This window comes from Mercenaria mercenaria, chromosome 11, assembly GCF_021730395.1.
Source record: "Mercenaria mercenaria strain notata chromosome 11, MADL_Memer_1, whole genome shotgun sequence".
Taxonomy (NCBI): Eukaryota; Metazoa; Mollusca; class Bivalvia; order Venerida; family Veneridae; genus Mercenaria; species Mercenaria mercenaria.
In genome coordinates this window covers 12,798,854-12,819,299 of record NC_069371.1, presented here as the reverse complement: position 1 = coordinate 12,819,299, position 20,446 = coordinate 12,798,854, and the positions used below count along the sequence as shown (strand labels likewise).

The following is a 20,446-nucleotide window of genomic DNA, read 5'->3' as shown; positions in this document are numbered from 1 at the left end:
AAGCCTTTCTGCAAACCCTGAGAAATATCCTGCTGTAACCTTGTCCACAACCAGTACATACAAAATAAAAATGCAGTGTCATTTGATGTTATATAAAAAAAAACTTATTTCAACATATGAACTGTAATGTATATTTCAGGTCTATTTACTAGTGCTACAGTACAGAGTATGTCAGACTGGGTACAGAAGAAGACACCAAATCTGTTTAATTGGACTTCGAGCAAGAAGAAGTCAGCCAGTTTGCAGGGAAATGGACAAAATGGCAGAAGTAAAGAAAAACAAGGATTTAATGAAACATCATCTCACCATGGGTATAGAATTTTTACTATGATAATGACAAAATCAACTTCATTTACGCTCATGTTTTACTCTCACACAGAGGTGTTTAAACTAAAACTCTGGAAATTTAGGGGCCTCCTTGGCCGAGTGGTTAAGGTCGCTGACTTCAAATCACTTGTCTTTCACTGATGCTGGTTCTAGCCTCACTCAGGGTGCTGAATTCTTCATGTGAGGAAGCCATCCAGCTTGCTTACGGAAGGTCTGTGATTCTACCCAAGTGCCCGCTAGTGATGAAATAATGCACGGAGGTCTGAGGTCTTCCTCCACCATAAAAGCTGAACAGGCGCCATATGACCTATAATTGTGTTGGTGCAGCATTAGACCCAACAAAACAAACAAACTGAAAATTGATGAAGACTAATGATGTCATCGTTTGTTACATTTTTTAGCAATGGAAATTAAATAGTTTATTATAAATTCTAACTAAAATGCAGAAATGTGCAATTAATTAAAATAAAATTCATGGAGTGTTTCAGACAATTGTTCACCCAGTTCATGCTCAAAACTAACATCAGATGCAACCTGTTAGACAGATCTCCAGTCAAGTTTCATAACTTGGAGCATGGATATGTAGAATATAGAAGTCATAACTTTATATTTTACTGCGACATAGGGTTTTGAAATTTTAGCCGTTTTACCCTTTCCTTATACAGCAAATTTGATAACTAGAATCATGTATCTTCACTTTCAGTTTCAGTAGAATTGATGTTCCCATGGCATATAGACAAGGGACCTGGCCCATGGATGGAGGGGGATCTGGAGTAAGACATGTTTCATATAGTTACCCATTTTAGATTGTTTGTGAATTAAACTAATTGTCAATAAGTGTTAAGTTTTTTTGAATGCAGCTTTAAAAATATGTATCTGTGAACGCTGTTTTTTTTAGCAGAGTTTAATGAGAAGCTTAAGGATGCGAAGGCTGGTCTGGATCCATGCTGGTCGCAAACGCACTATGTTGGTTTTCTCATGACGCGGCTCATTTGTTTTAAGTGTTAGTTGTTTATTTACTTAGGTTTATGTCAGTTCAGTTAATATGTAAATTTTCAATGGCTAAATATTTCATTTGTTAATACATACATATACATTGCTCAGAAGATGTCCATGTAGGGAATATTTTTGTAGCAGGTTATTGTCAATTAACATTGTCAATTTCTTTAACACCTAAATAAATTTGTCTTACTAGATTTGCTTGTTTGATTTCAGAGTTTGGTACGACCATCTATACATTCACAGTTCTACAAGTCGCAAACAGTGCAGACAGATGCACAGAGAGGTAGTATTTGCTTCATCAATTATATTATGTCCGATTACATGTAAAGTTTCTCTTTTTAGCTCACCTAAGCAAAGCTCAGGTGAGTTACTGTGATCGCTTGATGTCTGGCATCTGTCTTTTGTCTGTCAGCATTTAGCTTGTGTATGCGATAGAGGCTGTATTTTTCAATTATCTTTATGAAATTTGGTTAGAATAATTGCCTTGATCAAATTTAGGCCAAGTTTGAAAATGGGTCATCTTGGGTCAAAAACTAGGTCACTAGGTCAAATCAGAAAAAAAACCTGGTGTATGCAGTAGGGACGGAATTTTACACAGGATCTTCATGAAATTTGATCAGAATGTTTGGCAGGTTCGCATTTTAAGCAGGGTATTCATTAAATTTGATCAAGCTGTTCTCAGGTGAGCGACCTAGGACCATTTGGTCCTCTTGTTAGCAATTTTGAATTTGTTTTAGTGTTTTGATGAAGTAAATAAGTTCAAAGCAATATCAAGCATTTTTAGCTCATCTATACAAAGCGATATACTATTCTTTGCATTAAGTTAACAATGCACATCAGTGTCTTCCATACATGGTTAAAGTTTTTAATGCATCATCCTGCATATCATCATGGTACATGCTCCATTACTCTGGCTCAAGTACTTCATAAAATTTTGAAGGTTTACAATGTCAGCTCTCGAATTTGAGTAGTTCTTATCCAGTAGTCATCAATTTGTCACAAAGTTTATAGGCAAACATCACGAACAAGTTCAGTAACAGCCGGATAGTCCCAGTCATTCTTGAGTTACGACCCTGAAATTACTTAAAGTTACAAAAATTGACAACTTGTTTGCTTAAAAACTTTATAAAGCAGTTCTTATCCAGTGTTGGGCAATCTTAGATTGTTTGTAGGCATGTTATCTAGACCAAGTTCAGTAACTAATTGGATAGTTTATGTCACTTCAGAATTATGGTCCTTGAAATTAATTTAAATTGATAGAATTGACAACTAGTCTGTTCAGTAAGTAAGGAATTTGCTGTGACAAGCATATATTGTGACAGTTTGGCACTCTGTTATTTTTCTGGAATTGACAAAAATGTGGGCACCAATACCTTGAAATGTTCTTCATCTATTTGAATTCATCATGCCAGTTTAGAAGCTTCTCATGTAAAATGTTTGATTTCTTCTGAACAAACAGTATTGCAGGTGTGTTAGTCATTTGAGTGGTCAGATATGCCCTATTTCATAATATCGCCGAAATAGTTGACAGCTCTAGTGAAGTCTCCTCATCTAATCTATGCATGGATATTTTTAACTTCTTCAAATTTATGCTGTTAAACAGCAAAGAACTTTTCCAGTTATTCAAAATGCTTGCCACAGACAAATTTCTTAAAGGGAGATAATAGACTATCTTGCCATTCCAATAGTTCCGAGTCTCCTCTTTAACATGTTGAACAAAGGCTTTGTTCTGACTGAAATTCTAGTGGAAAAGAAATATACATTCATATGCGTGCTACATTTTACATGTGTTATATTACAGGTCCTGTCGGAGAACAGGGTTCACAGGCACGGCTTGACAAAATGTTTAGAACCAGAAATAAACACAGATTTACTGCAAAAGATGTAAGTTCAGTGCACCAAATAAATTTTGCCCTAGAATTAATAACTTCCAGTTTAAAAAGCATAGAAGTAAATTGGAAAATATTGCAAAATGTTGGGCATTGGCAACTTGACTCAAGTTATTACTGTAGTTCCAGCATATTGGGATAATAGAAGGTTTTAGCTGAAATAGGCTTTTCAGTTGAGGGAAAGTTTTCAGTCTTTTGTTATTTTCAATTTAAAGTTATAATCATGTTTGAAATTGTTACATTAAGTAATCAAGAGGTAGATGCTCCCTAATAGCACATTAATTTTTCCAAGTGTCTTCATGACAGGGCATGATTACTGTGACTGGTTTATATTTTTACACACAAGAACCACTTTTTACCAGTATTATTGCCTTTAAACAGATTAGCAGTGGATTTGTTTCTGAAAATTGAAAGTATGCTTGCATTTTTTCTTGCTTTGCATAAAACCTGAAGCAGCAGCATAGATTGTACAGAAAGACAATAAGTCATATTAAAGCATATTCCAGTATTTCTTGAGCATAAAATAGATACACGGATACACAGCATACCTGGACCACTGAAGTTGTGGGCTTGCTTATTTTTTTTTGGTGTAACACCATTTTCAACCAGTGTTTTGCATATATGTTTCTAGCCTTAGACCATTTTTAGCTCATCTGATTTTTTGAAAAAAAAAGATGAGTTATTGTCATCACTTGATCGGCATCGGCATTGCTTTGTTAAGTTATATGCTTAGGTCAGCTTTTCTCCTAAACTACCAAAGCTATTCTTTGATACTTGCAACACTTGTTCACCATCATTAGCTGACTCTGTACAGCAAGAAACATAACTCCATCCTGCTTTTTGCAAGAATTATGGCCCCTTTTGGACTTAGAAAATATCAGATTTCTTGGTTAAGTTTCATGTTTAGGTCAACTTTTCTCCTAAACTATCAAAGCTATTGCTTTAAAACTTGCAACTCTTGTTTACCATCAAAAGCTGACTCTGTACAGCAAGAAACATATCTCCTTCCTGCTTTTTGCAAGAATTATGGCCCCTTTTGGACTTAGAAAATATCAGATTTCTTGGTTAAGTTTTGTGTTTAGGTAAATTTTTCTCCTTTATGGTCAAAGCTATTGCTTTAAAACTTGGATCATTTAGTCGCCATTAAAAGCTGAGACTGAACAGCAAGAACCATAACTCTGCATTGTTTTTTGCAAGAATTATGGCCCCTTTTGGACTTAAAAAATCATGGGACACAGGGTTCGACACTAACGGTGTCCCGGGGGCCCGAGGATCCCAAATTTTGAGGAGGAACACCAACTTCTAAAAGCTGGGATTCCGGCTGGATACCTATTTTTTTTGTCAATGATATCCAAAAAGTGAAAGATAAATACCTGTTTGAAAAATATTTTAATTAATTAACCCTTTCCCACATCGATACGTTTATCACCGTATCTATCGATTACCAAACAGAAACGTATTGACCCGTGTCTATCGGTTTCCCGATAGAAACGTATAATACCGATTAACGGCCATTTGAACAGAATTGTTTTATCCCGTGTCTCATAATCAATCGCTTTATTTTCGTTCTTTTCCTAAAGAAACAAATTCCGGATGTTTACTAACTCAAAATATGGGATTTCGTCATCATTATTTACGTACAAGATCATGTGGTTACTATTTAAATATATCGAGTACTTTGCAAAACAAGACATCGGGGTTTTTTCCTACATGTGCACGACGCTTCGTCATGGAAAATTACTGAGAAAACTGCTTGCAACTGGCCGGTTCGCGGGACTTTCCTCGTTCTAAAAATAACAACCTAAGTATTTTTAGAAGTGTTAGGTCATGAAGGTCACGCGTGATACATGCAGATAATTTGTGTTCCTTCACGATGGCTTGGAATTTATGGCCTTACATAACGGGAAGTGTTAATCAAAACAGAAGGACCGCGGCTTTCAAATATTTTATGACACCCCAAGAGTTAATTGCAGCGGCAGTCACCCGTGATGTACCGGCGTTTGATCATCAAAATATTACGTAATATTATCTAAAAAGATTTTATTTTTTAGCACAATAATACTGTAGTCGGTTACGAGTCTCGATCTCAGCGATCTTTTTGCACTTTCAGAAATTTTACGATCCGTTATTTTTGTAGTGTAGTGTTATTCAGTTTGATGGTTGTTTTTTTTATATAAATACTTACCGATTCGGAAGATAAGTCTATTTACTATAAATCAAGCTTTCAAACATCAAAATGAAATTATATATGAATTTCAATGTGAAAGTAATCCAAAACAGAATTTTATGCCTAAAAATATAATTCCCTTACTTTAACACTTTATATCTTCAAACCTCAAAGAGAAACTACAATAAATTTTGTATCATCGGAAATATAAATGCCAGGTAATATTAAGATTTTATATTTTAAAATATATGAAGAGAAGTCAAGAATTTTTTTTTTTGATATTATAATTTTTAGTGGTTGTCACAATAGACTTGACAATGATTATATCTATAAGATACAAGTGTCTCCAAAGTCGAGACCTTGTCTTGACATTGGCAAACATGTAAATTGATATCAGTTTGGATACATTCTTTTGTAGTAGTTACGATGTCAGCCACTCAATACAGAGGTTGCGGGTTCGAATCCCACTGGGGTACGACCGTAACTTCTCATAAGACATCTGTTGTGAATGTTTTTATATACCATATTATGAGGGATCCCAAAGCCTGAGGAGGACCCCCAGATTTAAAAAGTAGAGATTCCTTTGGGAACCTTGTTCAAATAAGTTAGTGTCTAACCCTGACCCTGGGTAGGTCAATATTTCTATTATACAGAGACAACAAAATCAGATGAGCATCTGCACCTGCAAGGTGGTGCTCTTGTTATCAGCTGGTATCTTCAGTGTTTATGGGGCTGATTTGATAGCTTTTATTTGATCAATTGCCATATGAAGAATATCTTTTTTCCCAAATTTGAATCAGAAATTCCCACTGTATTTTTGCAAACATTTTGGTAAAACGTGTCCTTTCTCTGTATAGAGTACAGCAAATTCACTGAGATAGTCTATAATGTATATCTTTGTGAAGAAATTGATATCTGTCAGATAGCTTCATACTGTTGTTAATATGTAATGGATGATAACAATTTTTTCTCAAATTTGACAAAAAAAAAGCTGCTAAATTTTCCAAACACAAGGGTATGGGTCATCTTCCCATGGTACACAAAATACCACCAAACTTCTCCACTTGAAAAAGAGATGGCAGGTGAATGTTTGCATAGAAGACAAACAGAATCTGCATGATCATTGGATATAACTAGCAGATTAAACAGGCAGAACTGCTTCTTAAAGTAATATAGGTTCAACAGCATGTTATTGTCACAATTTTTTAAGAAGAAAAATGTGAATAATATAGAAGACAGCTTTGTTGATTGTGTTGTTCTGGGATTAAATATGAAGAATTTGAATCACTGCCTTTCCATTGCATGATTGTAAGAAGTAGTTAATAGGGTCTAAATTGTTGGGGTTACCTGTATCTCTGTGATTTTAACAGAGTTAAAATTTCATTTCCATACTGCATACTTTTATTTTAATGTAAAAGAGGTACCTAACTTTCTGATTGTTTGCAGCCATATAACCTTCACTCTTGTGTGCTGTCAAGCCTAAATCAAATCAAGCTTTGTAAAACATTGATTGAAAAATTGATAACAATTGCCTTTAAGTTAATTAAACAAGAATCATCTGAACTTCTCTGCAAAATGCTTTTGATAGTTTACATATTATTTTTATCCTACAGAGTGTACGGTTGGAAGATAAAGTACGATACCAGCAGCTGATTCAGAAATTCACAACAGTGCCTCTGGAGGAGGAAGAAAATAAAAGCAAAGTTAATGAAAGTATAAAAGATCCCATAAGAGTTCCTCAGTTACCGAGGTAAGTCATAATTTCTCAAATGAAAATGTTAGGCAAGAAACTTGTATAAAGTTCTTTTTTTATACATATAAAAAGTTACGTTATGAATGGAATGAAATACAGAAATTGTTTAATTCAGTTATTTTCATTTATAGAAATGTCCTTGTTCGATAGAATATTACAATGTACTAAGTTGTTCTTGTCTGAAATAATTTTGGGTCGGAATTACTATTACCTAGAGCATGCTAGATGAAGTTATACTTTGAGCAATTTAATATATTTTCTTCACGAAACTTTTGCAATAGAGTTTTGCAATTATTAAAGATTGTCAGGAGCAGTGATAGAGCTTTATACTTCAGCCTGGATTTTGAACCTTGCCAGCACCAGAAATTGACACTGCTTTTGTAATGCTGTACACAGAGACCTTGATTAGTGCTTGAAAACTTGACCCCAAAAACCTGAAAAAGAGCTTAAAGTTCGGAAAAAAAACAAGTGCTGGAATTTCACCCAAACCTCTTTTAAAAATGTCTGCTTTGTAGAAAGAAAAAAAATAAAGTTATAGAAAAAATTGAAAATAATATTAAAGAAAGAATGGCTACCTTATTTGGAATACACTTGTAGCGATCTTAAGCAGTGATCTCTGAAGACATTTATTGAAAATTACAAATAGTTGAGTTGTTGATTCATGGTTTCAAGACTTTGTGAAAAGTAGTTCTTGAAAAAGTACTTTATCTTAGATGTTTTGTTAGAACCATTAGTAACTATTAGTAGCAGTCTAAGAAGTGGCCATCAATATTAGTCAACACAATTACTAAAAAATGTCTCCACCATCAGTGTAAAAAAGCGCTGATTGGGTAATATTTGCAAAGGTTTTTTTAAGCAGTATAATTGTTGGCAAACTTATAAATTTGCTCAGTTAAGAATTTGTGAAATATCTGTGTGTTTTAGGACATGATGCAGATTATTATGCAATTTTATTTGAATTTAGAATGGAATTATTCGTATACATTAGAGAAAATAAAATAATTGTGAATGTTACCCAGTCAACAGTGAAGTTTGTATCTACATGCAAACAAAGGTTCAAGGACATTTTTCTTACACTTATGTTTTGTGTTTGATCACAGGTTTTATTTCAGTTCCAACAACAGTATACTAGGTTCCACTATACATCAACAGCCAGACAAAGTAGATGTACCCGTTAGACATAAAATAAAAGTACAGCCAAGTCAGTCAACGCCTAGACAACTCCTCACAAATGGTCAGTTTCATTATTTGCATGTGAGAATTACTATAACATCAATTTTGTTGGGATGTAAATTTATTTCAGAGCATAAAAATGAAGTCATTTGAAATTTTGTTTTTTTGTTAGCAAAGGGGCCTTTGTGGCATAGTTGTTAACATCACTGTCTTAGAATCACTTACCCCTCACCAGTGTGGGTCCTAGTCTAATTCATGGAGTTCAAATCGTTATGTGAGGAAGCCAACAAGCTGGCTTACTGAAGGTCAGTGGTTCTACCCAGGTGCCTGCACGTGATGAAATAATGCACGGAGGCCACTTGGGGTCTTCCTTCAACATCAAAGCTACAAAGTTGCTATGTGATCCATAAATGCGTCAGTGCGACGTTAAACCATCTAAACAATTATTTGTTGGCAAAAGGTTTCATTAACTGACTCTGCCATATACTGTTAAAAAACACTAGGGCTGGGACGATTTCAAAATTTTGAAACTGATTAATCATTTGTATGAAATCGAATCAAACCGGTTAATCGGCTGCCATATTTAAAATGTTGTTTTCTTTCCTGACAACCGTATCAAGGTACTTCCAACAGCTGACTTCATCAGGAACTTACATACTTTATCGTTTGCATGCTGTGTGGTAATTAATTAGTCATATTTCATTGTACTGTATTTTAAATATATCACAACAAGCAAATCCGATACAATTGATTATGTTCAAGTTGATTTGTTTTAGCGGAAATATACTGGACGTCTATCATAAACTAGTAGTACAAAATTTGTACCAGCCGGAGAAATGTATAAAGATGAAGTACAATTTGTGATGCTTACTGTTTGAAAGCGATTAACGGTTTTGCAAAATTGAAATTGGTTTCACCTTGTAATCGAATCAGATCTGATTAACTGAGTAATCATCCCAGTCCTACAAAACACCCTTGGTTTAGTAAACCTGTATCTTGACAAAATTATTGTTTTGCAATAGAAGATTTCTTGAGAATAGTTCCATTTTGTGTATCATGTACTTCAATGTTAAGGTGGTTGATGTGTGTTGACGATAATTTATATCAGGTAACATATTCTTTGTGATTTTGGCACCATAGGTATAAAAGTAAAATTTCTCTGTATATTTATAGGTAATGCTGCACAAGATGAGACGTTAATACCACTTACAGACATATCAGTTATACCGTCAGTACGGACAGATATACAACAAACAGATACTATTGGTAGGTTTATTAGTTAGATTACTGAATATTGTAAAATCAGATAGTTATACACCCACAAAACGAAGTTTGGGGGGTGTATAAAAGTGAGCTTGTCGGTCGGTCTGTTGGTTTTCATGGTGTCCGGACAATGACTCATGAAAGACTTGACAGATTTAAATAATTTTTTGCACACAGTTGTTACATTATAAAATACAGGTCAAGTTTGACTTTGAGGTCAGTAGGTCAATGGTTAAGGTCACAATGACCCGGAAAAGTTAAATGGTTTCCGGATGATAACTTGAGAATGCATTGGCCAAGGATCATCGATTTTGGTACACAGGTGTAACAAAATAAAATACAGGTAAAGTTGGACTTGAGGTCAGTAGGTCGAAAGTCAAGGTCACAATGACCCTGAACAGATAAATAGTTTCTGGATGATAACTTGAGAATGCTTGGGCCTAGGATCATGGACTTTGGTACACAGGTGTAACATAATAAAGTACAGGTCAAGTTTGACTTTGGGGTCAGTAGGTCAAGGTCACTATGACCTGGAGCAGTTAAAAGGTTTCTTGGTGATACCTTGATAATGCTTGGGCCTAGGATCATGAAAATTGATAAGGAGGTTATTCATGACCAGCAGTTAATCCCTTTTGATTTTGAGGCCAGTAGAACAAAGGTCAAGGTTACTGTGATCTGGAACTCTTAAACCATTTCCAGACGATAACTTGAGAATGTTTGGGCCAAGGATCACGAAAGTTGATAGGAGGGTTGACCATAACCAGCAGATGACGCCTAATGATTTGGAGGTCAGTAGGTCAAAGGTCTTGGTTACAGTGACACAGAACAGTTACATTGTTTCTGGACAATAACTTTAGAACGCTTGGGCCTAGGATCCTGAAATTTAATGGGAAGGTTGATCATGACTTGCAGATTTTAAGGTTAACCTTGACATTGGCTTACTTCTTTGACAAGGCCATATTGTGGGGGTATAATTCGTCACTCCTGTGACAGCTCAAGTTTCTAAATATTGTCCTGTAGGGGATAAAAGTTAATAGTTAAAATCTTTAAACATAGCTTTTGTGATCATCTAATAGAAAGTATATGTTGTCATTTTAGTGAAGGACATGTCTGAGCTCCAAAATATGTTAGGATATTTCATTATCTCGTAGATTTAATGCCAAACACTTAATCATCTATTAAAAAGTATAATATTGTCATTTAGGTGAAGGACATGTCTGAGCTCTAAAATATGTTAGGATACCTTTCTTTATTTCGTAGATTTAATGGCAAACACTTTAATTTTCTATACTAATTTTTTGAGTGCAGTAATTTGCAGGCTTTAGATAAAGTATGAAATTTTGACTGACAAGGTAGTTTACCCTTAATGACTAACAGCATTTTCCTTGTGATAACGTAGTCTCCTTGTACCATTCCCGCATCCTTTGGACATAAACAGAACATTGCTTTATCATAACAAACAGAATACCAGAAACACATATGAATGTGAATGTGTAATGGAATGGAAAATGTCAGCTGTGATTATTGGTCCACTGCCTTGGAACAGTCACACAAAATACGGCTGAATAGTACAAATTTAAAAAAATTATATCACGTGTTTCTATGTTTCCCACCACACAGTGGTGTGGGAGATATATTGATTTACTCCTGCCTGTATGTGTGTGTGTGTCTGTCACAAAGCTTGTTCGCCCTCTAAGTCGAACATTTCTCATCCGATCTTCACCAAACTTGAACAAAATGTGTTTGCCAATAAGTGCTCAGCCAAGTTCGATAACTAGCCAAAGCGCCCCAGGCACTTTGGAATTATAGCCCTTGAATTACCAAAAACGGTCAGATTTCTTGCGCATTTTTGACCTCAGAAGGACCCATATACTACTTTTTAAAGTAGTATAGGGGTCCTTTGGTGTAAAAAAAAGCGCATGCGCATGTGCTCTAAGTAAACAATATATAAAGACTGACTTACTATTTAGATGATTAGGCAGTTGTGGGAGACATGCACTTTTCTCTAAAGCAGCTCTAGTATTGGAGTTATTTTTATATTCCGACTTTTTTCAAAAAATACTGTAAAGATTGCCATGTTTTTTGTCTGGGTGCTATCATTTTATAGTATAACAATATATGGTAAGATATAATACTGTAGATATGGTATGTTATTACTTTCAGATCTCACAGATGAAAAAGAGCCAGATAAACCTGAAAAGGATTGGTATGTTGTTCTAGTTTAGAACTGTATGCTATCTCTTACCTTTACTTAAAGAAAGCCTGCCTTCTTAGTTCATTAGGGAGAGCAAATGTTCTGCGTGACTTTTTAGCTCACCTGTCACATAGTGACAAGGTGAGCTTTTGTGATTGCGCAGCGTCCGTCGTCCGTGCGTGCGTAAACTTTTGCTTGTGACCACTCAAGAGGTCACATTTTTCATGGGATCTTTATGAAAGTTGGTCAGAATGTTCACCTTGATGATATCTAGGTCAAGTTCGAAACTGGGTCACGTGCGGTCAAAAACTAGGTCAGTAGGTCTAAAAATAGAAAAACCTTGTGACCTCTCTAGAGGCCATATATTTTACAAGATCTTCATGAAAATTGGTCAGAATGTTCACCTTGATGATATCTAGGTCAAGTTCGAAACTTGGTCACGTGCCATCAAAAACTAGGTCAGTAGGTCAAATAATAGAAAAACCTTGTGACCTCTCTAAAGACCATATTTTTCATGGGATCTGTATGAAAGTTGGTCTGAATGTTCATCTTGATGATATCTAGGTCAGGTTCGAAACTGGGTCACGTGCGGTCAAAAACTAGGTCAGTAGGTCTAAAAATAGAAAAACCTTGTGACCTCTTCAGAGGCCATACTTGTGAATGGATCTTCGTAAAAATTGGTCAGAATGTTCATCTTGATGATATCTAGGTCAAGTTCGAAAGTGGGTCACGGGTCCTCAAAAGGTAGGTCAGTAGGTCAGATAATGAAAAAACCTTGTGACCTCTCCAGAGGTCATATTTTTTATGGGATCTGTATGAAAGTTGGTCTGAATAATTATCTTGATGATATATAGGTCAAGTTTGAAACTGGGTCAACTGCGGTCAAAAACTAGGTCAGTAGGTCTTAAAATAGAAAAAACGTGTAACCTCTCTAGAGGCCATACCCTTGAATGGATCTTCATGAAAATTGGTCAGAAAGTTCACCTTGATGATATCTAGGTCAAGTTTGAAACTGAGTCACGTGCCTGAAAAACTTGGTCAGTAGGTCAAATAATAAAAAAAACCTTGTGACCTCTCTAGAGGCCATACTTTTCATGGGATCTGTATGAAAGTTGGTCTGAATGTTCATCTTGATGATATCTAGGTCAAGTTTGAAACTGGGTCAACTGCGGTCAAAAACTAGGTCAGTAGGTCTAAAATTTGAAAAATCTTTTGACCTCTAGAGGCCATATTTTTCAATGGATTTTCATGAAAATTGGTCAGAATTTTTATCTTGATGATATCTAAGTCAAGTTCAAAACTGGGTCACATGAGCTCAAAAACTAGGTCACTGTCAAATAATAGAAAAAACGACGTCATACTCAAAACTGGGTCATGTGGGAACAGGTGAGCGATTCAGGACCATCATGGTCCTCTTGTTAGATCACCTGAGCATAAAGAGGCTTTGTGATCAAGCTGTGTCCGTCGTGCGTGCGTCCATCAAGTCGTCCATCTGTCGCCAACATTTGTGTTTTAACGACATCTCCTCCAAAATCAATGAATGGATTATGATGAAACTTGGCCATGATGTTCCTTGGGTGGTCCTGTACGAAAGTTGTTCAAACGGTTCCACTTGGTTGCACATAGGCTCTGCCAGAGCTAAAAATAGAAAAAAAAATTTAAACGATATGTCCTAAACAGGTGTTCCGATTTTGAAATTAGTTTATGCAAATGGTCCTTATGTCACCCTCTACCAAGGTTGTTCAAAATATACCAATTCGTAAAAAAACATGGCCGCCAGAGGGCGTGGTCACTTTTCCCTATATGTATATAGTGGAAACTTTAAAAATCTTCTTGTGTGAAACAGCTAGCCCGTTTAGAATAATTTTACACAAATGGTCCTTGTGTGACCCTCTACCAAGATTGTTCAAATTATTTTGATTCATCAAAAAACCTAGCCGCCAGAGGGCGTTGTCACTTTTCCCTATATGTAAATAGTGGAAACTTTAAAAATCTTCTTGTTTGAAACTGCAAGCCCGATTTTAAAATAATTTTACACAAGTGGTTCTTGTGTGACCCTCTACCAAGATTGTTCAAATTATTCCGATTCGTCAAAAAACATGGTTGCCAGGGGGCGTTGTCACTTTCCTTCTCTTAATCAATAATAGCTAGAGCCTTGATATTTGGCGTGTGATATTAGATTTTTAATGTCTACCATAATTGTTCAAATTATTGCCCTAGGTTCAAAAGTGTGTGTGATATGTATATAATACAGATTAACATAGAAGAAACCTAACTCTGTACTTACACAAACACATTTAAGCCTTGTACACAGGTGAGCACTTCTTGTTGATAAAAAAACATAGTGTCTGAAGTGATTTTGTCCTCCACCTCTGATTCATTCAGAGAAGTTTACATTTATTTGTGGAGAACAGGTAAATACTTGTACAGAATCCAGGAACACAGGTAAGGTTATGTACCGGCTGTTACATTAATGAAATACTGTTAAAAAAGACATTCTAAACCCAAAACAAACAAAGAAAATGTCTTCCCAGTATCATAGCAAATATATAACTTAACTTCAGCTTTAATCTGAAGTTACTGAATTACAAAATAATACAACAAAGAAGTCCTTTTGAATATATTTTGACAGTTTTTCATTGAAATAATATTTAGTTGCACTGACATTGTTTCATCATGAAATACACAGTGTTTAAAATAGATGTAAGCTTAATTAAGAATAGTTTCCTGGCCCTTTTTAACCAGTGATTTATCCATGAAATTTAGTATTGATCTAGAGACAGTCTACGTTATACAGTGAAGTCATTTAATTTGTGGACAGAAAATTTTGTTATTTTAGCTGAAATGGCTTTTTGTTTGGGAATTTAATTTGTGCTCTTGAATTTGAAAATAACATGAATAGGAATTTTGTATGTTGATTTGGGATTTAAGTTACTGGCTGGAGGTAGTCACAAAATCCACAGAAAATAGTTCTCCATGAATAGTAATGATTTCATTGTACAGCAGGTTTGATAGGTTTATTCAAGGCAGTATCATATTTACATAGTTACACAGTGACCAACTGTAACGTTTTAAAGAAGTTAATGAATCAGTATATAATACATAACATTGAAAAGTATTAATATCAAATGTTTCTATGTTCTTACAGTGTCAGGGAAAGAAAGTTTAAATCACATACACCCGATTACAGAGACTGTAAATTCCTGTCAGAAAACTGGATTAAAGAGATGTAAGTTCTGGCTTTCTGTAGTTCTCTCATGTATTATTATCTTATTACATGTACTTAGGCCAGTAAGGGCTACACATTTTGTTATAGCTGTTTAAATTACATAAGATCAAATGATTAGATCTCCAATTAGCAGATGGGTTTGAGCCTTTCGTATGAAGTCAGTAAATATCATGAAGGACAGAGTACAGGTGAGTCTTACTTATATGGTATATGTTTTATCTTTCTGAAGATATGCACAGGCCAGCCTCTTTTCAGGTTGTTCAGTAAGCAGTGGGACAGTTAGCTCAACATTTGTTTGCCTTACTTTGTCAAATGTAATTATTATCAATACTGGCTTGTCTTAATTTGTTGAATAGATTGTTTCTGATTGTGGGCTACCAAAGTTTACATTTTATGCAATTCTTTTATATTAATTGTGGCCAGGGCACGCTTAGAATAAAGGAGGATTTAAAAAAAATTCAACAGAGTTTCTGTCGCAGTCACTAATCTTAAGAGCAAATTTTTCGAATCACTTGCCTTTACCACTGTTTGTTGGTTTGTTGGAAACCTTGCCTGGGATGTATATTTTTTTCAGTGAAGAAGCCAACAGATTTGCTTGCAGAATGTAAAAGGCCCTAGCCAGGTGTCTGCATGTGCCAGAAATAAAGCACCGTGGGACACATATGATCTACCGACACCATCAAAAGCTGGAAAGTTGTCAGTTGACCAATAACTATGTCATTGTGATGTTAAACCTAACAAAAAAAAAAACAAATTCAGATTAGTTGAAATATTATTTCAGAACGTCAACCTACAGTGCTAAAGCCCGTGAACGAGAAAGACAACTTGCCGAGGCAGAAGTCAGAACAAAAATTTTTGACGAAAGGGTATGTTTCCTAAGGTTGTATATGTTTATATATGATACCAGAGTTTCTTTTTAAGTTTTCACCAATTATCCATCTTGGCACTTCCTTGAAAGAATGTTAAAAGATTGAGAGATTGAATTGTAAGTTATTTTAATTGCAAGATTGGGGACTTGAACTTTAGACCCTGGTTTTGTAGGGTAGTATCTTACCACAGAACTACTGTCAACACTTCCAACTTTACTGATACAGTTAAAAATACATGAATTAGCAAAATTTACATTATGACAAATGCTTTTAAAAGTTTTCTACATATTTTAACTCAAATAGTGTTATAATAGATTAAAAGTTCCAAAGATGCATAACTTAGAAAAAAAACAAAAACACCTTCCTTTGGCAATTACTATTAAAAGTGAAGAAAGCCTTTTCTCAATTTTGAAGAAAAAAAAATGACAAATCAAGTAATGTGCAGTTTGAGTTTGTCTAAGTTTTTCACTGCTCCAGTCTATTTAGAAATTATTTTGACATTGTTCTTGATAAGACTGACTGCATGGTATAAACATTGTAGAGAAAACAAGATGAGGCTGACCTTGAACGTAGAATACGCCGACAGATGCACATACACAAGAAGGCACCAGCTGTGGTTGAGGATCTACCATTGTCAGATCTGTCATCGTCTGAAGATGAAGTGGAGATTGTAGAAGAGGAGGAGGAAGGCTTACCTGAACTGACAAGTGAAATGGAGAATGTGATCAACAATGCTTTGTCACGAGGAAATCCTGGTCAAGTACTTGTAGACAAGTTCCGCCTTCAAATCACCAAGGGTGACATAGCAACATTATCTGGTTTAAACTGGCTCAATGATGAGGTAGGTTTTATAGACCTTATTATGATCTTCGTGACATTTAATGCCATATTTCAACAAATTTCACATTTATACAGTGGTCAATTTCTACCTCATTGTTTAAGCAATAATCTGCCCCATGAGAATTAGAGGTGGAGGGTGATAACTGTAGATGTAATGTTCCATGTCAGATCATGGTTGAGGTAATTTGTCATATTTAGTGGAAAAATTTACTAAACAGAAACTGACTTACAGTGCTACAGGCATATTCTCCAAATAATCTTAGGTCTTTATGACAAATTAGTTAAAGTAGCTAACTTTTAACCACATGCCCCTCAACACTGTGGGTGTGAAGCCTCACTTTGATAATCAATGTAAAATTCTTTCATATGAGAAAGCCATCTTTTTGACTTATGGGAGGTTGTTAGTTCAAGTTGTGTCTGCCTGTGCCTGAAGTAGTGCCTGGAAGGGTACATGGCGGTGCCTTCCTCCAGGTTTATCATGTGGAAAGCTGGCCATATGTCTTTACAGTAATTCATGTATCAGTAGTAGTTACTATAAGTATTGTTCATCACTCCTTGCATTTATTATAAAAAAAAAACAACCCTATCTTACTATATTTATGCCCCCCTTTGAAGAAGGATGGGTATATTGTTTTGCAGATCAGTAGGTCGGTTGCTCTGTATGTAGACCAATCGGTTTCAGGATGATAACTCAAGAAAGCTTGTGCTTAGGATCATGGAAGTTGATAGGATGGTTGGTCATAACCAGCAGATGACCCGTATTGATTTTGAGATCAGTAAGTCAAAGGTCAAGGTCACTGACCCAGAACTGTTAAATGATTTCCAGATGATGACTCAAGAACTCTTGGGCCTAGGATCACAAATGTTGATAGTGTGGTTGGTCATGACCAGCAGATGGCCCCTATTGATTCTGAGATTAGTAGGTCAAAGGTCAAGGTCACACTGACCCAGAACAGTTAAACGGTTTCCGGATGATAACTCAAGAAAGTTTAGGCCAAGGGTCATGAAATTTTATGAGGAGACTGGTCATGATCAGCAGATGACCCCTATTGATTCTGAGGTCAGTAGGTGAAAAGTCAAGGTCATAGTGACCAGGAACAGTTTAACAGTTTTCGGATGATAACTCAAGAATGCTTGGGCCTAAGAACACAAAAGTTGATAGGGAGGTTGGTCATGTCTAGCAGATGACTTATATTGATTTTGAGGTCAGTAGGCCAAAGGTCAAGGACACTGACCTGGAGCTGTAAAACCGTTTCCAGAAGATAACTTGAGACTGCTTGGGCCTAGGATCACAAAACTTAATAGGGAGGTTGATCATGACTAGCAGCCAGGTGACCCGTATTGATTTTGAGTTCAGTAGGTCAAAGGTAAAGGTCCTTGAATTAGTCGAAATTGAGAAAATGGAATCTACTCACAGGGTTTCCACACTTCCTAGAAAACTGGAAAAGTCCTTGAATTTTTCATTTCATTTTCAAGGCCTTGAAAGTACTTGGAATTTTAAAGAAGGAGAAAAAACATAGAAAAAGTTGGGAATTTTGTTCTTTCTGTATGCTCACAATATTGCCAGTATACATAAAAAGCAAACATATTTAAATAGAGAAACACCTGCATTGCTATCCCTGTTCTTGAAAAATTTGGGTCTTCAACTCTTCACATCAGTTGAGATTTTAGTGGTGTAACACCTACATAGTCTAAACGGAGTTGTCTTTCTTTGTAAAGAGCATCTGGTGATTAAGGTATTGGACCCCTAATAGTAATGTTTAAAAAATTGCATTTTCTTGGTATATTCTTAAAGTTGACCATGTTTTGCACTGTGTTGCAAATTTTAAACAACTTTTACTGTGCCGCTTTTTTTTTTTGTAAATTTTGTATAATTTATGATATTTCCTCGAGCTGAAATAGAGACAAATTCCAATGTGATGGCCACTATCTAAAACATCCGCAGAGAATTCATTACAGCATTAATTTTGGTATAAGTAACATCAAACTATTGTTAAACAATTATAAAACACAAAATAAAACTGTAAATATAATTTTTTTCTAACTCCAACATTGAAAAATTAAGGTAGAATTCTGTGGGTCTGTTTCGAATTTTGTTCTCTTCATTCAAAAATAACCTTGGGGCAGAAGTGAAACCTACCTGCATTTCTTCCACAATATGTAATCTAAAGAATAAAGGCAAAATAGAGAACTTTTACCACGTGTAACTCAGTATTTTTAAAGATGTCTAACTCTATCCCTCCTGATTCAGAAGTAAATTTCACTTTGAACAGCAAAAAATCGCGTATAAAATGAAAAGTTTCCACTTTTGTACAAAACATCCATAATAAGTCTTGAAAAAATAAAAACTTACTAGAAAAAAAGGGAAATATGGAAAAAAATTCTGGTCCCAGTACGGCTTGAACCTACGCCCCCCTGAAAATTGCAGTCAAAGTAGGTTTATGGTAGGAATTGAATACTCTTCAAAAAGGAGGTACTCTATTACGGGTCCAATACCTTAAGATGAAAGAAAAACGTGGCACACTTTGAAAAATGATTTCTTTCTTACAAAGAAGAGAATTTGGCAAAGCTAGTGTAAAATACAACCTCAAAAGTCTGAAAATTTACAATAAATTGGTATTGGCAGATGACAGCATTGCATGCTTATAATCTGACTAAAATACATCTGACAAAATGCAGAACACCCTTAAAATTGAATCACAAGGTGACGAGATGCACACTTTGAAAAATGATTTCTTTCTTACAAAGAAGAGAATTTGGCAAAGCTAGTGTAAAATACAACCTCAAAAGTCTGAAAATTGACAATAGATTGGTATTGGCAGATGACAGCATTGCATGCTTATAATCTGACTAAAATACATCTGACAAAATGCAGAACACCCTTAAAATTGAATCACAAGGTGAAGAGATGCTTATCAGCTTAAGAAGTCAATCTAAAAAGCAACCTACAGACAACCTTGAAAAGTCTTAAATGCTTGGTGAAAATTGAGTCCTGTTTTTAGTTCACCTGTCACGAAGTGACAAGGTGAGCTATTGTGACCACTGATGTCCGTCATGCCTCAACAATTTCTAAAAAAAACTTCATCTTGAAAACCACTGGGCAGAATTACACCAAACTTCACAGGAATGATCCTTGGGTGGCTCCCTTTCAAAATCGTTCAAAAGAATTGAATGCAGAACTCCATGGCAACTGAAAGGAAAATTTTTAAAAATCTTCTTGTCCAAAACCACAGGGCCTAGGGCTTTGTTATCTGGTGTGTAACATCATCTAGTGGTCCTCTACCAAAATTGTTCAAATTATGCCTCTGGGGTGAAAAGAGGCACCGCCCCGGGGGTCACATGGTTTATATAGACTTATATAGGGAAAATATTCTTTTACAAAACCACATGGCCTAGGGCTTTGATATTTGGTATGTAGCATCATCTGGTGGTCCTCTACCAAGATTTTTTCAAATTATCCCCTTAGGGTCAAATATGGCCCCGCCCCAGGGGTCACATGGTTTATATAGACTTATATAGGGAAAACTTTGAAAATCTTCTTGTACGAAACCACATTGCCTAGGGCTTTGATATTTGGTATATAGCATCATCTAGTGGTCTTCTACCAAGATTTTTCAAATTATCCCCTTAGGGTCAAAGGTTGCCCCGCCCTGGGGGTCCCAAATTTTACATAGACTTATATATAGGAAAAAAAGTTTAAAAATCTTCTTGTCTGAAACCACATCACTAAGACCTTTGAT

General features: G+C 35.5%; 1 protein-coding gene across 2 annotated transcripts in view; it reads left to right on the top strand.

The window, feature by feature from the left end:
* The window catches only part of LOC123543305 (sentrin-specific protease 1-like), a 41,894-nt gene that overhangs the window by 5,875 nt on the left and 15,573 nt on the right, over positions 1-20,446 (top strand). The window contains exons 3-13 of one of the 2 annotated variants that reach the window (XM_045329384.2): positions 140-311; positions 1,031-1,100; positions 1,543-1,612; positions 3,131-3,213; positions 6,999-7,135; positions 8,251-8,372; positions 9,485-9,577; positions 11,738-11,780; positions 14,917-14,997; positions 15,779-15,863; positions 16,408-16,707. In XM_045329384.2, the coding sequence (XP_045185319.2) occupies positions 140-311; positions 1,031-1,100; positions 1,543-1,612; positions 3,131-3,213; positions 6,999-7,135; positions 8,251-8,372; positions 9,485-9,577; positions 11,738-11,780; positions 14,917-14,997; positions 15,779-15,863; positions 16,408-16,707 (1,256 nt within the window). Of the gene's footprint in view, positions 1-139; positions 312-1,030; positions 1,101-1,542; positions 1,613-3,130; positions 3,214-6,998; positions 7,136-8,238; positions 8,373-9,484; positions 9,578-11,737; positions 11,781-14,916; positions 14,998-15,778; positions 15,864-16,407; positions 16,708-20,446 lie in introns of both variants that reach the window. The other variant, XM_045329383.2, reaches the window with a different exon arrangement.